General features: G+C 45.1%; 1 protein-coding gene across 1 annotated transcript in view; it reads left to right on the top strand.

Moving 5' to 3' along the window:
• The window catches only part of PARP2 (poly(ADP-ribose) polymerase 2), a 231,218-nt gene that overhangs the window by 193,219 nt on the left and 20,717 nt on the right, over positions 1–17,282 (top strand). The window contains exon 18 of the mRNA XM_078652645.1: positions 12,366–12,490. Coding sequence (XP_078508771.1) covers positions 12,366–12,490 — 125 coding nt within the window. The remainder of the gene's footprint in view (positions 1–12,365; positions 12,491–17,282) is intronic.

The following is a 17,282-nucleotide window of genomic DNA, read 5'->3' as shown; positions in this document are numbered from 1 at the left end:
CATAATAAAAGATTTTTTAAAATTAGTATTGAGACCCATGCCTGACATAAAAACTACAAAACCAGTAATTAAAATTCGCAGGGCATTAGGGGTACGACCCATTAGCACAGCGTCATCCCCGTATAGCAGAGCAGGGATTGGATTACCATTTATAATTGGGACATCTTTAGTTATCGCACACAAGCTGCTACTCAACCCATTGATATATAAAATAAAAAGCAGTGGGGCGAGTACGCAGCCCTGTCTAACACCCCTACCAATTGAAATATCATTCGAGACTTCTCCCTCAACATTAATTCTCACTCTGGCCTTTAAGTCCCTGTGCAGATAAGAAAGAAAATACACCAAAGAATCTTCCAAACCATAACTTAGCAAAAGTGACCACAGACTAGAACGATTAACAAAATCAAACGCTGAACTTAAATCCATAAAACCTAGGTACAAAGGGGATTTTTTTACAAGAGTGTACTTCGCCATTATCAGATTCAAATTCAAACATTGTTCGACTGTGCCCACATTGCTTCTAAAACCAAGTTGACAATGGTGTAAAACGGTATTCTCCTCAGCCCAGCTCCTCATCCTGTTAAAAATTACCCTCCCAAGGACCTTCAGTGTGTTGTCAATCAGTGATATCGGGCGGTAGCAGGCAGGGTCCAGTCTGCCGCCCTTTTTAAATATTGGTACAATAACACTGTTTGACCATGATTCTGGGATTGAGTCATCAGACAAGTTGTTGAACAGATTACAAAGTATAGGGGCCCAGAAGTTAAGTTCTGATTTAATTTGATCTATAGAAAGACCATCTGGCCCGGGAGCTTTATTACTCGCACTTTCAATTATAGCGTCTTATACCTCGGAAAGTTCCATGTTCAAGGGGCCGGGAGTCGTAACGGGAGGACCAATGCTTGTGGGAGACCCTGGTACAGCATAAATTTTAGAAAAATGCTCAGCCCAAACATCTCCTGTTATGTTACAATTAATAGCTTTAGTGGTGGAACCAAAGGATCTTAGGGACTTAACCTCTCTCCAAAATCCAGTGGTATCCTTCAGTGTCGCAGTGCGAGTAAGAGTTGCCCAGTGGTCTGTCACTAGGGCCTCAGATCGTGTACGTAACGTTGTTTTATATCTGGCTCTTAGGTCTCTAACGAGTGACAGATTCCTTGGTTTAATTTTTAGGGCCTCCCTCAGTTCTTTATTGGTCCTGGAGCAGGAAGAGTCAAACCAACGGGGGCCACGGTCCTTAATAGCCCGGGCTGGTTTCGAGGATTCTCTTTTAATAGCCATACAGAGGTTGCTGAAGGAGCTAACCACTTCTGGGCCTGATCTATCAACGGACAAGCAGTTCTCAATTAGTGTTGGATGTTTATTAACAACTCTGGCTAAAATATCTTTATTATCGACCCCTTTCCATACCACTCTTAACCTGTCAGTGGATACTTCCAAGTTTTGTAACCCAATATCTGCTCTCGTTACTTCATTAGTAGTCCTTGGGTTATTTAAATATACTCTGATTGGGTAATGGTCGCTATAGGTGGATCGAATAACCTCAGCCTTTAGAATGGTGTCACTCAATGAAGGGGAAATAAACATGTAATCTATAGTGGAAGCGCATCCCTGGCCAATGTAGGTGGGGGTTAACATATTATTCCCTCCAATACCTGCGACTTCCATGGCATTCAATAAATCACGGGATGCTAGGTGGTCCCTCAGTTCCTCCCCGCTTCTGCAGGGGGGATTATTACGGTACATATGGGCATTAAAATCTCCCCCAATACAAATTCCATCGAAAGTGCCATATTTCTGTCCCATTAAAATTTCATCAATAAAATTAAACAAAATTATAAAATTATTATTAGGGCGAGTCACAAAATCATTATTATAAAAATTAATTAAACACAATTTCAACCTGTTAGTATATTTAATAGCCATAAAACATTTGTCATGTGTCTGGATCAATTTGGTTTGTACCCCAGTTTTTATTATAGCCCAAATAGAGAGTCCCCCATAGGGACGACCCTTGGATGAAGCAGATGCCTTTAAATTATGGCAACTGTAACCCTCCAGTATGGACATAGTTGTACTCCAGGTCTCCTGTATCATTAGTATGTCGCAATTTTCGTGGACCCAATCTGTCCACTCTTGAATTTTTAACTTCGATCTCAGGCCCGCTATATTCCAACTTACAAGAGATAATTCAGAGCCCAGTGAGTTGGATCTTGGGTTAGCGGATTGCTGACTAACTGGAGTAAGTAAAGGAGGCAGGGAAGTGTCCGATAGTAACTCCAAATTGGGTGCCTGGGATGGTTGATCCACATATGCACTTTATTGTACAGGCCTCAACTAGTAAGTTAAGCTCATTTCTGACTATTGCTTTGGGCAGGGAATCCAATAGGGTTGATATCTTTGGCTCCGCTGTAGGGTTGACGCTATGTTCTCTGTAAATGTGGGTTATCTGTTGATTCGATACACACTCCCTTTGCGGCATAGGAGGCAAGATCCCAGAAGATCTTAGAGCCTCTATGGCTCAGATGATAGGTGATGGGCAGGATGCAGCAAAATGTATTATCTGTACCAGCATGAACTCCACAAACTGTATTGGCATGGCAGTCGGACTAGTGTTGCCATTTGTAGACACACATGGATAATGGCCACTGGTTTCTCTGACGATGTATAAGCCTCACTAATGGATATGCCATTTTACAGGTCTCACTTTAATTGGGAGATGGCGGACTCTGCTCTAGAATCCTTTAAGGACTGCAGAACCACCTGTTCTGCGGAGTTGCCTCTTTTTAACATCTAAGAGGTCCCACGTTAGTGATCAGCACACTGTTACCAAGAATTGTTCATGATTCCAGTCAAAGGCCACTGAAACGGAAAAATAAGAAACTGACATAGGCGCTCGGGAGTGGCGAGTTATATGCAACTCTGCTATATCACTTTCAGGGTGGTATGGAGCTGTCGTGGACCACCACGCCACCACCTAGTGGCACATGGAAGCACTGCTAGAAAAGTCTCCAGATCCGGTCTGGGGCCCTCTGATATTCTAAAGTGAGGAATCTGCAATTAATCACAGCAGTCTTTCTTAAAATGCGAGCCATGGCCCCACTGGTGGGTCAAAAACAGATTTTTGGTGTCTCTCGAAGGCAAAAGTAAAAAATAAAGATGCCTTTAAATTATGTATTTATTTTGTCACATTTGCTGCAGTTAAAAGACCGGTCTAATGTCAGTCTTGTCTTCTGACAAATTGCTGCTTTTATTAACTTGGGGATTGGTGTTTACAACCTCCTCTCGCTTTACAGTCAGAGAAAGTAAAGTAAATTACGTGACAATCTTGCTGCAGGGCAGAGAGTGGTAACACACAACAAAATGTAAATACCTGTAAATGACCTGTCCACATTCAGCAGTTAGGAAACCAAAAAACGAAGCACATTGTTTTGTAATTCTAAAGCGCGATGGAAATAAAGATATTAATAGGGCCAAAACAAATCAAGGCACTTTAATTGGGGGTGCAAAATGATAAATATTCACTGAAACCCGATTTACACACGTTCTCATGGTTGTGCAGTATAGTTCTAGCAATAAAACTTTTGTCGGTACAAATTTTGTCTGCATTTCAATGGAATACGTGCTGTCTGTAAAGGACACTGCACTAAAACATGATGTTTTGGTTACATTAAAAAATTGCCTGCCTCATGTCCATTAAAGCTAGGTGGTTCCCAAATGTTTGTTGTTCTGAAAAGTTGGGTTGTGGTTCTAAAACATTTCTGAAGCACTGAGACAGAATATCCACCATAAAGACCATTACCAAAGATAATTAATGTGTTCTTTTAGCTGCATTTTGTTTAGCAATTGGGGCTTTACAGGAAAAGATATGTTTTGAGTGGGAAAGACATCAAATCCCTAACGTTTACTTGCATATTTGAAGAACTGAAATCTCTACAGAGTACCCTGTTGATTACTTCTACAAGATTTTCTGTCTACCCGTTCCTTTTATCAGTTAAAACCGGAATGACTGTTAGTCCTCCTATCAGAGCTTCATGTCAGATGTGTCCTTATATACCTGACTTTTCATGAGAACTAGCTACATTTTCAAATTGTAGGCATTTTGCATTTAATGTTTTCAAAATACTTTTGATCCTCTGTACTGATGGTAAGAAGCAATTTTACTATACGTGGCAAAACCAGGCTTGCACTAGCCCATTCAGAGAGTTTTTAGAGTGGCCTGCAAAAACCCTTTCACAAAATCCTTCATTGCCAATCAACCTATTGAGGATTATTTGGAGGCTTAGCTAATGTTTTTCCATGAGTCAAACAGACTAAATATAATGTGCCCAAGATTAATGTGCCCTATCCTTGAAACGAGTCTTCTGTCTTAGCCATTGCTAGGATAAGCACAACAGTGATACTTTCTGCCGCAATTAAGTTGTCGTAATCTTATTGTATTGTATCGTATTCCTTTATTTCAGCTCAATAGAGCCATAAAAGGTCATGATAAATATAATACAAGCAAACAATTACATTAGTCATGTAATGAGATACATAAAAGTTTCTAAGTTAAAAAAATTTAATTTCAATTCTTAAAATAAAGTTCATCAATGTATTAAAAAGTAGAAAAGACTGATAGAAAATTGTAGTAAAATGAAGTTTGATAAAAGCAAGCAAGTTCTAAAATCTTATGAATGTGTTTAAACTTGCGAAAACAGCAATATAAAATAAAAATATTCACCTTTTTGCTTGTGCTTGTGCATTGGACCTGATGTACCATATTGCCGACAGATAGCTCGCAGCAGAAAACACAATGGGGCCACTAGTGTTGATCTTACAAACTATCAAAGCTATATGACGATCCCGAAGCCAATAAGTCTGCAAAGAGGCTTGATCCAGGGTGACCGTTGCTTTTCATAGGCTTTACAAAAAAATAAAACATGTTCGACGTTTTCGGCTGCCTCATGACCCATTGAACATATATTTGCTGAGTCTCCCTTTTTTATCCAGAAGCAAGTAAAAGAGGCTACAGTTTGAATCCCCAGTTCAAAATTTAGCTAAAGTGCGCGTGCAAAAGGTTTAATTATAGTTGTCATAACCTTTCATATAGGTATGACAATGCTCACACACACTCTTCTTTTCTTTTAGATTTCAGCATGACTAGAGGACTCTTTTATAAATATTATGGTAGGACTTATTGTCTCGTGACACTTCAGTACAGAGACACAGCAGGCACTTTCAGCTGACTTGGGGCACTACCATCATTCACAGTTGGGTAGTAAATAACCTCAAAGAAGATTGATAGTTAACTATAGTCAATTACAGCTCTATGTCCCATGATCAAAATATGCATATTTACCCTTCTTGTCTCGCTAGTGTAAATATTTTGTACATTTATCTTGCGTACGTGACTGTGTTTGCTGGTTCTGTTTTTCTAAACCAAATTCTTATTGTAAAGTGCTCTGCCACTGTCCGGAGTCTGGCAGTGCTGTAACAAGACATACCAGCTAAACCAAAAACATGTAACGTTCAGATGTGTAATCAACTGACAAGCTAGCCTTTGCATCGCCTACATCTTAAATGATGGCAGTTTTACATTTTGCAGAGACTCCTGACCCCTGAATGGTACTTCTGTTTTGTATTATAGCATCTCTATCAATGCTTGTCCTGGTACGAGTGATGATTCTAATTGAACCAGATATTTGTTCTGTTGATCCGGACTTTAAAAAAAAATCAAATGGCCTCTCAGACATAAAGGCAGTCAACAACAGCAACAAATAAACTTTATTCGGTTACACAAGGTCAACCATGAAAGTTACAAAACTACATATACATAAAATCAGACAGATTAAAACACACCATAAAAGACAAGCCCACTCCAGAGCAATTCTCAGTATTAGAAGAGAGGGGCCAAAAAGATCAAAATGTGCATAGCTACTAATTCATAGGAAGCAGACGTCCCATAAAACATCCTAAAAAGATAGGCCTGCTTTCATCTTGCATCCTTTGGAAAACTAGGCCAACATACTATTACCTACCCAGTGAAACAACAAACCCCACATTATACATCAATACAGGCCCTTGATTTAATTATAGATTTTAAATAACCCACAATAAAAAATATGCAATACTCATTCAGTAGTTGGAGATATAAAAGGGCTGGGCGAACTTGTCTAAAATTCAACTTCTTTAAAATAGGGACCAGGAAATGTTTCTATGGAACTGAGTAGAATTTGCAGAAGAACAAGAAGTGCAGCAAGTCTTGTGGAGACTGACCGTCACAGCCACAGGATGCTAACACTTGTCCTCTGTGGCAGCCCTTGGGTCTAACCAACAAGAGATGGAAAAGGTTTGCCGGAACCTAGTTAGTAGGAACTTCCCATGTGTGGATAGGGACCCAAGGAGATAGGGCTCCGTAAGTGATGTTGTTTTGAGCAATAAAAACCTACAAACACTTGCTTTCTTGAGTTTCTGCTCGTCCCTATCCAGTTTCTTTAGTCATAATAAGGCTACCCTGACTAGTTCCACATCCTTCTTGGTAATAGTTTCAGGCTTATAAAATAACTCTACACGACTTACCCCTTCCAGGCTTCTTTTAATATAATTAAGCCATGGAATTTTGGGTACACTATCAAGTGTCAAGCACTCTCTCAATATCGTATGGGTGAGGTTTAACTCCTGGTTCAGCCAGCATTTTAACCAGAATACAAGAGGGCGCGAGGCCAGGGTATCACTCAAATACGCCCCCTCCCCAATTCTTTATGGGCCACCAAGTTAGAAAGGCTCTGAGGGGCAAACAACAGGTGCTTCAGGAATTTATTCTCTGCCACCTGTAAAGGATTCACTTTAGTGTGACCCCAAATTTCACTCCCTTATCTGGCTATAGCCAGGCTTTTAGCCTGATACACCTTTAGCATGGCACCAATTGGTTTCCTCCCTATTCTCGTGGCAAAATTAAAAATTGCTGCATTTGCCCTGACCAAAGCCCCCCTATTCTTAGTAATTTGGGGCCCCCATTGTAACTGATCATTCAGGAGAACCCCTAGATATGAAAAAAAAAGATTTGTTCGGGTGATAATAGAAGAGCCAACCCTAAATTGGAAACTTTTTTTTGGTCGCGGTCCCACTTGCATAACGTAAGATTTCATATGGTTTATGGCCAAATACCGATCAGACATAAAGTTAGAAAATGCCTCAAGTAGGGATTGAAGGCCTAATGCTGTCCTCGCTAAGAGGACAGCGTTGTCTGCGTGAAGTATGACATGAAGTCCACGCCGCCCTACGTATGGGAAATCTACCTCCATATTTCTTAATACTTTGTCCAGATAATTTATATAAAAATTAAATAAAAATTGAGCCATTATACACCCCTGTCATACTCCCCTTTTTATATCCAGGTCCATGGTAACCCTGAGGTCCTGAGAGAACCTCACGTTAGCCTTAGAGGACCTGGGCAGATCTTCCAAAAAGTCGACTAAACTGTTCTCTACCCCCATTGCCCGCCACAGCTTGACCCTGGTTACACAGTCAAATGCTGAGGACAGGTCCATGAAGGCAAGGTATACAGTACCTGGTTGCGCCACTGTATATTTACTCAATATCAGGGAGAGATTAAGGCATTGAGCCACAGTAGAACGCCCGGGGCAAAATCTAAACTGGGCATCCGATAAAAATGTTTGCTCCTCCACCCATCTAGACAATTTATCCAGAAGTGCATGGCCCACAACCTAAACCACTGAATCAAGAAGGGAGATTGGCCTATAGCAACAAGTGCTATTCCTAACCCCCTTCTTGAAAATATGGACGATGGTAGAGGTCGCCCAGGACTCAGGGCAACCATTTATTGCGGCTGCGTTAAACACTGCCACAAGGATTGGCGCCCAGAATGAAGGGTCAGACTTGAATAGGTCCGGGGGATACCATCTGGGCCCGGGGCTTTATTGCTTGTTAAACCTAAAATGCCTTCCACCACCTCCCCCAATTCAAAGTTCACTATGCGGGCGTTCATTACACGGCCGACCTGTGGGAGTAACTCCGTTGGGCTCTCAAACATTCATTTAAAATGGAGCACCCATTCCTCCTCCGTAATATGGGAGTCAAGGGCCCTCACGCTATACTGATCAAAAAGGCGCCCATTCACGATGCTCCAAAACCTAGAGCTACTCCTTAGGGTACTAGAGTTTATCAACTCTCTCCAGGCCTCTTCCTTCATATCTCCTTTCCTTTTTGCCAAACAATCCTTGTATTCCTTCCGGCAAACTCGCACCTGTGCAGAATTTCTTGGGTTTGCTGGCCAGGATTCCCTTAGTTTTTTAGCAGCCTTGGAGCAAGCGGAATTAAACCATCTCGGTCCAGGGTGCACAGTTCTGCCACCCGGGACACTTAAAATCTTTCCAACTTTTTTTACAATGGATTCATATGCATTAATAACCTCGCCTGGGAAAGAGCCTTCATCCATGCACGACCCTACCTCGTTGGCGCACGATTCTCTTACCTTCCGGTACAAATTATCTGGAGTGATCTGGGACCATTTAAGACGGCGTAAGCCGTCGTTGGTTTAAGCGTTCCCGTTGATGCAACTTCACTAATCTAAGCTGACACTGGTCCCTGCAAATACACATATAGAGGGTTGTGATCACTGTGTACACTATCCTCAATATTAAAACCGCTAAATAACATGTGTAAAGATGAGGAAATTAAAATATAATCGATAAATGACCCCCTACCTCTCCCATTAAAGGTGGGTACAGGGAAAGTGCGATGTGGGTCAGAGATGGTCATGGTACACATCATGTCCAAATCACTCATCAGGTTATTTAATAACTCCCCGTCTGTGGAATGTTCAAAATGGAACCTCTTTAGGCGCAGGCAACCCGACTCGTAAACTCCGGTGAGCATGGGGATTCCGAAAGGATGGATGTTGAAATCCCCAGAAATCGTAAGATTGTGTAGAATGGAGCCATAAGATTGATTGATAAGAGTGTCCAAGGTAGCAATGTTACTCACACCAGATGGGCAAGTCGCAGAGTTATACAAATTAATAAATCCCCAACTTTTGTCTCCCCTATTTAAAATCAGTGGCAATATGCCTGGGCAAGGGGATGGGATGACTTGAATCTGGCAGTCAACTGCCAGGGATATATAAGTTACTAGTCCACCCCTGGGTCTACCCCCAGCTGAGGGTATGGCAGGCACAAAAAATGCCCTGTAACCCTCCAAAAATAAATCACATTCCACCAACCAGGTTTCTTGGAGATTAATCACAAGGAATTGCCTCACGAATTTCACCTAAAGAGGATCCTGGAATTTGCTTGCTAACCTTGCAATATTCCAGGATTAAAACATTGTGTTTATTTCTGCAGGTGCACCTGGGTTCTCATTCACTAACTCTTGTGGTTGCTGGAGATTTAAATCAAGGTCGGGGCCCACGCTCACGTCGTTTCTCATGTCATTTCTTAGTCAATCACATCCCTCCATCCTGGTTAGTGATAAAAATCTATTATATAGGTTTATGATGGACTTGCACCATGTTGTCCATCAAATAGAGCTGGGGTATGGGCCATAGATGTTAACTGTTGCATGTGCACAGGAATCGATCCCTGTGACAACCCACCTTGAAAAACTGGCATTTTGACATTGCGGGGTCTTACCTTAGGTTGATCGGGTTTATAAAAGTAGTCTAACGGGAATGCCATGATTACTGATCCTGACTTACTAGGGGCCCGGTGTGCGTCCCAAAACAATATCCTACCCGCGGTATGAGGATTGTCGAAATTAATAATAACTCAGTCACCCATTCCTGTTTTACTAAGGCTCCCGATCCAGCTAACCCCACGGACCATGATAATATTTTTGGCCACTCTAGCCCCCAGGACGGTATTAATTGAGAGCCAGTGAATTATTTTATTTTTGAGCTGTCAATAGTCCTCACCGAACATTCCCCAAAACCACTACGTTGGGGGTAGATTCAGGGGGAAGATCTATCACTGGTAGACTATGTAACTGCACTTCACTGTTCTCATGTTTCCCGTCCCTGGATTGATGGAGGATGCCTTGGTTCACTACCGGGGCCGCTACCACTGCTACAAGTGGGTGTGTCCCTAATGAAACCAACTGCGGCAATCCTACCATCGTACCCCGCAGAAGCTTCAACTTGCTTTGACGGATGAATATGGGGGGAAGCCACTGAGGTCGGCTGAATAATCGATTGAATTGTCCGAGACCCAAGTACCCTTACATTGTTCTGGCCTGGGTCTGCACTTAGTTCTCCTAAAAGGGATGGTGTGGCCTTACTAGTGTGCAAAGCTATGGAATCCTCAATCCGGGTCAGCCTCTCAAGAATAGGGCCTAGTTTTGCATCCAGTAAGTTAGACAGAGAAGCCTGTACTGTTACTAACGCTCCAGTAAAATCCAGGGTTGGAGGATTGTTAGGTGGAACTGCGTTCGGTACGGAAGGTTTAACACCCAGGGTGGATTTAATTTTTTTAGGTTGTCCTCCTATAGATTGGGTTTTTCTTTTGGTGCCACCCCCCAACTGCAGAGTCCCTTCCACTATCTGGGCTACCTTTTCTCTCGATAAAGCAGGGGGTGGTTTCTCTGTTGCTAGGTAAACTGGCATCAGCTCCCAGAGGGTCCCTTCCCCACCTCCTTTGTTATTTATTACGATGACAGGTGAAAAAGGAGCAACCAAAGGGGGCTCATCATCATAAGTAGGTGACAAATTAGAAGTCCCAGCATCATTCTCAAAATCCACGCTTATATCTCACGGTAGGCACAGGGCAATGACCCCGGGTAGCAGGACCAATGTTCACTTCAGTCTCTGGTACACAAAGACGCTGAATGTTATTTGGAGACCTCGAGAGGTGCCTATTTACCGGCTCGATCTCCTTGTCCAGCACAGAAGCAGCCCTTTGCAAAAAAGAATCCATGGTGGAGACCGTTGCGGACACACCCGGCTTCCCCTTCACCGTGTTAGCGGGAATAGACACAACTTTAACGCCTGCCCATAATTATTAAAAGTGAGTTAAAAAAGTTTTGGAGTGGGAGTTAAAAAACAAGATATCAGTTAAAAAACAGACATAAGCACATCAAGTTAGTCATGTGTGAGACAAGAAATGGGCGGTCTAAACAGGCAAAAAAAACACATATAATGCATTCGTTGGGACAACCCCAGACAGCACTGGGTTGTCTTACACTTTGTCTTGGAGATCAGCCACAACCGTGTTCGAATAACCACAACAAAAGCTGGTTACCAGGTTTTTAGAAGCTCCGATCCCGCTGGTCAGAGAGGGGGCCCAGCCCGGCCTCTACCAGCCCCTGAAGGGCACAGATGGGCCAGCCCTTGGCCCGAGCGCGATCCGCTCGCTTCCCGCGCCGCTGGGGTCAAGGCAGCGCTTTATAGCGCGATCACCACGCCTCCCCCAGCGGCAGCTGCATCCAATGCGGGCGTTGTGATGTGGTGTACCCTGGGACAGTGAGTCCCACCAGGGTATGGCGGCCGTGGCTTCGATGGCAGTAGGGGCGTAAGCAGCAGCCCGGAGCCCTGCAGGCAAAGGTAGGCAGAAAACATATGGCCTTTTATGCCAGGGTTGATACCATAATATCTGGGTAGTATTAACGAGTATTGTGTCTTAAATACCATTTCCTGGTTCCCATCCCATACCCCACTTTCACTGCCTGGAGCTGCTAACCTAGACATAGAATAGAAGGGGTATACTATTTTTAGAGCTGAAGCTTCAAAAATTGAGTACTATCCCTGCAACCCTGTATCAAAGTTGTTTCATTATAGAAGGTGCACAGTCTGTCCCTCAACCAATGGCTGCTTTGCAAGCGTTTAGTGTTCATGCGTTTCTGTTGGTCAGACATGTATATGGTGAACATTGATTGTTGTGAGCAAGAAAAGGAAAAACATGGACTTTTGCCACATAGGCAGTTGTTGATATCTCTGTTTAGCAGGGTTGCTAAAATGTAAGTGCTAAAATTACCAGCACAGTCATAATAAAGGCAGCTTCATCTAAATGATTGATCCTCCAGGAAGAAAACTTATCTCAGTTAGACTAAAACAGTGAAATAGAGATGAGCCCCATAATTATCTACAACCCATGTGCCAGTAAGCAGGAATGTGATGAGCTAGTAAACACACATCTACTTCTTCAAGGGTTGGAACATTGTTTACTATTAGGTAACCATATAAAAGTGAGACACTATAACATTGCTTTTATATTTTATATGTGTGTGAGTTGAAATGTTATCAGCATTGTTAAATATTGTTTATCTCTTGATTCCACATTCCCTCCTTTCCGAGGTCCTGTGAATCTCCTCTAAAAAGAAAATGGATCGTGCACTCCTCTTATTTGTCCTCTTTTTTTTCTCTCCCTCAGGTGGCCCTTGGAGATTGCAACAAGTTGCTGCAGGCTGACTACGAGGCTGACAAACAGCTGAAAGGCAAACATAGTACCATGGGCATGGGCAGAGTGGCACCAGATCCCGCCAACCATACTGAACTGTAAGTAGTCAGTAGCTCTTAGTTAAAAGACCACTCGACCAGCCACAGACAACCTAATAGGCACTTCTTCAAAGGAGCACTGCTATCCAGTCTCACCTGATTTTTAGGTGAAATGTGTTGTGTCTTGAAGTAAATAAGATTACAGCATTCCTTAATTAACTTACATGTTTAGTTTTATTTTGAGGGAATTTCTGTAGCATTCAGGCAGCTTCACATTAGCGTCCAAGTACCAAGGAAAGGTTGAGGTTTGGAAAGGCCTGCCCTGTTGCTCCTCATCAAAAGAGAAGGTTTGTCGTCACCATTCATGATTTGACTCACGGGGGATAACAACCAGGTGTGTTTTCAGGAACCTAGCTTTTATAATCTGAAAGAGACTGTTAGTTATAAATTCCTTACCTTAGAATGACCCCCAGGTGTCAGAATAGATCCAGGGAAATTTTTTCTTAGCAGTACCTCTGCACTTCGGTTGGTGGCGTTGGTCTACTCTGCGTCTGTCATTGGCTTCGTGGTCGCCGGGATGACGTTGCGGTGTCTACTTAGATGCTGCCCCTGTCCTCTGATGTCAGTTTTTTCTTTTTCCGCGCCAGCCCGTGCAGATCCGGAGAGAGCTTGCCCCTTAGTCACTTTTTGACTAAACCTCTTTCGACTTTTGTCGACATCTGTTTGAGTCTTCAACTCTTGGTGCACGAGGGAGGTCCAACCGTCGGCCCGGTTTCAAGCCATGTGACTCCTGTCACAAGTTGATGTCGGTCACCGATCCGCACCTCGTGTGTCTCTGGAGGGCGAACCGAATTTGTGCTCTAAATCCGTAGTCTTTGCAGGAGGGGTCCCGAAAGCTTTTGGAGGACGTCTGGCTTCTCTGGGGATGTCCAATCCACACTTCTGGACATGCCCTTTGGTGGCCGTCGACTATTTGGTGACAAAGCGGACAACGCGCTTGAGCGCTTCAAGGACTCTAGGGCTACGACCAGATCCATGTGCCTCGCAGCAACTTCTCGCCTCATGCAGTCTGCCTTTCGCTGCTACAGAAGGGGTGCCCCACCACGTTCCACCCAGAGCCACAGGGCAGCGCAAGCTACCCAGCCCCCGTAGCAGGGGACATGGGACCCAGTGTCGCGGGTCAGGGGGCCAGTGGGCGGGCCAGTCCACCACTACCCCCCTTCCCCCCGGCAGCAGCCTCCAAACCTTCCTAGTCCGACTTTTCAGGGCCACCGGTTGCCAGTGGGCAGCAGGATCTGCCATCACTTTCCCCACTGGAAAACGCCACGTCAGACAGGTGGGTTTTGCAGATAGTCCAAAGGGGCTACTCCCTCCCCTTCGAGACTACCCTTCCTTCCATATCACCAACACTCCATCGTATGTCGGAGGATCATTTGGCCCTTTTCGGCCAGGCAGTTACAGCTCTCTTGGCTAAGGGAGCTATCGAACGAGTCTCCCTGCCAGAAGTAGGTCGTGGGGGCTACTCCCACTACTTCCTGGTACCCAAGAAGCACAAAGGCCTGCGTCCTATGTTAGACCTCAGGGACGTCAACCGCTTCCTTCGGAAGGAGAAGTTCAAAATGTTAACCTTGGCTCAGGTCTTGTCTGCCGTCGACTCTGGAGACTGGATGTTAGCATTGGACTTGCAGGACGCTTATTTTAACATCCCCGTCTTCCTTGCCCACCGGCGTTACCTACGGTTCATGGTAGGACGCAAGCATTTTCAGTTTACCGTGCTCCCCTTTGGCCTTACCAGCACCCCTCTGGTGTACACAAAAGTGATGGCAGTGGTCGCAGCTCATCTGCGCAGAACAGGGGTTCCAGTCTTCAGTGCTTAATTTGAGCCGGTGCTTTCAGGTGCTGAGCACCGGCACTTAATTGATTTCCGGGGCTCGGTACCGGCACCTAATGTCAAAACCATCCTTAGAACAGTCTACCACATGGTGGCGCTGCTCATCTAATTTAGAGATGAGCAGAAAAACGGTTGTTTAGGAATACAATATAAATTAAAAATAACTAATACCTGCCTCCCCAGCTATTCCTTTAGTTTTGGGGACCTGGAATAATCTGAACTGTCGCATTTACATGTGAGAGAGCTGGTTAGTAGTTGTTTTGGCAGCAATGACATGGGCGATGGGTGTGCAAGCTGCAGTGGCCTCCTGTTCAGAGCCCTGGTACTTAATATTTTCCAAATTAAGCACTGGCAGTCTTCCCCTATCTTGACGACTGGCTGTTGAAGGCGGGTTCGCCCCAGGCAGACCTCCTGCATTTGCTGGGGTTCACAGTCAACGTGCTCAAGTCGCACCTGATTCCCTCTTAGAAGCTCCTTTTCATCGGAGCACGTTCTGGATACAGCACGGTTTCGGGGCCATTCTCCCTAGCAGCAAGTCCGGGATATTCGTGCTATGATACCGATTGTTCGGCCTCTATCCCGGATTTCGGTGAGAATGACCCTGAGTTTGCTGGGCCTCATGGCCTCCTGCATCCTGCTGGTGGATCATGCCAGTTGGCATATGCGGGCTCTGCAGTGGGACCTGAAGTTCCAGTGGGCGCAGCATCAGGGAAATCTTTCTGATGTGGTCCAGATCTCGTAGGGGACTGCAAGTCAATTGCTGTGGTGACTCACAAACCAGGATTGGGTCAACAGCAGATTCTTTCCCTTCCCCAACCAGAGTGCACGGTGGTGATGGATGCGTCACTCCTGGAATGGGGGGGCCACATGGGAGAGGCGGAGATCAGAGGCCTCTGGTCTCTGGCAGAGTGTGGGCTCCACATCAGCCTTTTGGAGCTCAGAGTGATTCGTCTTGCACTGAAGGCATTCCTTCCTTCTGTCAAAGGAAGAGTAGTGCAGGTGTTCACGGACAACACCACCGCCTTGTGGTACTGCAACAAACAGGGCGGGGTGTCGTCGTGAACCCTATGTCAAGAGGCTCTTCGCCTTTGTCATGGCTGGAACATCAGGGCATATCCCTGGTGGTTCAAGACCTAGCGGGTTCCCTGAACGCCAGGGCGGACAAACTCAGTCGCCGATGCATGATGGATCACAAATGGCGTCTTCACTCGAAGGTGGTGCAGGGTTTCTTTCAGCAGTGGGGAAAGCCTAGATAAGATCTATTCGCCACTGAAAAGAACGCAGCAGTTCTACATGTTGAAGTTTCCAAGGCGGCACTCGCTCTGCGACGCCTTTCATCGCGAGTGGAATTGTGGCCTCCTATACACCTTTCCGCCTGTACCATTTCTACCCAGAGTACTGAAGAAGATCAAACGTGACCGGGCCCAAGTATTTCTTGTGGCTCCTGACTGGGCACGAAGAGTCTGGTACCATGAGCTCTTGAGCATGGCCATCGATCCGCCGATCAGACTTCCTCTTCAGGAGGATCTTCTGTTGCAGCAGCAGGGGGACGGTCCTCCACTGAACCTGTCCAGCCCCTCCTCCTTGCGTGGAGATTGAGCAGCCGCAGTTAACTGCTTACGACCCTCCTCCCGAAGTCTGTAACATCATCTTGGCAGCCAGGTGTCCCTCCACTAAAACGGTATGCACCTTTAGATGGAACAAATTAGTAGCATGGTGCACAGCAAAGGCTGTGGATCCCCTTTCTGCCCCTCTTTCAGAGGTTCTCTTCTTCATTCTTTCTTTGGCCCAACAGGGCTCTGCTCTGGGCACTCCTAAAGGCTATCTTTTGGCCATTTCTACCTTTCTTCGCCTTCCTGATCAGCCTTCTCTTTTCAAGTACCCTATTGTTAACAGATTTCTGAAGGGCATTACTCATCTCTTTACTCCTTCTCCTTTGGTAATTTCCCAGTGGGACTTGCATCTTGTCCTCACTTATCTTATGTGTGCTCCCTTTGAGCTACTACATAATTGTCCTCTTCGTCTCCTTACTTGGACGACTGCTTTCCTGCTTGACATCTCCTCTGCTCGCAGGGTGAGTGAGATTCTGGCTTTATCTCCCAAACCTCCCTTTCTTGCTGTCCATCCGGACAAAGTGGCTCTTCGTACTAGGCCTTCTTTTCTACCCAAGGTGGTTACCTCTTTCCACATAGATCAGACCATCACATTGCCCACCTTCTTCCCACCTCCGCACCCTTCCAAAGAGGAGGAGAGGCTCCACCGTCTGGAACCAAAGCTGCACTGTCTTTTTACCTTGACCGCACTAAAGACTTCCGGGTGGACGATCAACTCTTCGTGGGTTATGTGGGTGCCTAGAAAGGTCGGGCCGTGCATAAACGTACTATCTCTTGATGGGTTGTCCTATGGATTAAGATCTGCTATTCTTTAGCTAAAAGGGAATGCCCAGTGGAACTGCATGCCCACTCTACCAAGGCGATGACAACCACTACTGCTTTGGGACGTGGAGTTACGCCGGTTGACATCTGCCGTGCAGCCACGTAGGCATCCTTGCACACGTTTACAAAGCATTACTGCCTGGACAGCCAAGTCCGGAGAGATGGCTTTTTCAGTCGTTATGTTCTCCAGGACTTCCTGGTGTGAACTTAGTTCGCAGACCCACCTCCGTGGTTGCTATTGCTGGGGTATTCATTCTATGGTAAGGAATCTATAACTAATAGTCTCTTTCAGATGAACAAGTTGCTTACCTTCGGTAACGATTCATCTGTAAGAGACTTATATTAGTCAGAGATTCCTTACCGCCCCACCCATCCTCCCCATTCTGCGAACTGAATTCTAGGGATAGGTACTTCCTTACAGGGCCCTAGTTTGGTGCACCAGTGGTCCGTGTCTTGCATGGCTCTGCGTATTTGGCGTGAAAAGTCGTGTCGGAACTGATGTCAGCACGCATGGGCGGCGTCTAAG

Source organism: Lissotriton helveticus, chromosome 7 (genome assembly GCF_964261635.1).
Source record: "Lissotriton helveticus chromosome 7, aLisHel1.1, whole genome shotgun sequence".
Lineage (NCBI taxonomy): Eukaryota > Metazoa > Chordata > Amphibia > Caudata > Salamandridae > Lissotriton > Lissotriton helveticus.
Note: the sequence above shows the minus strand (reverse complement) of the source record. Positions and strands in the feature narration are given on the sequence as shown.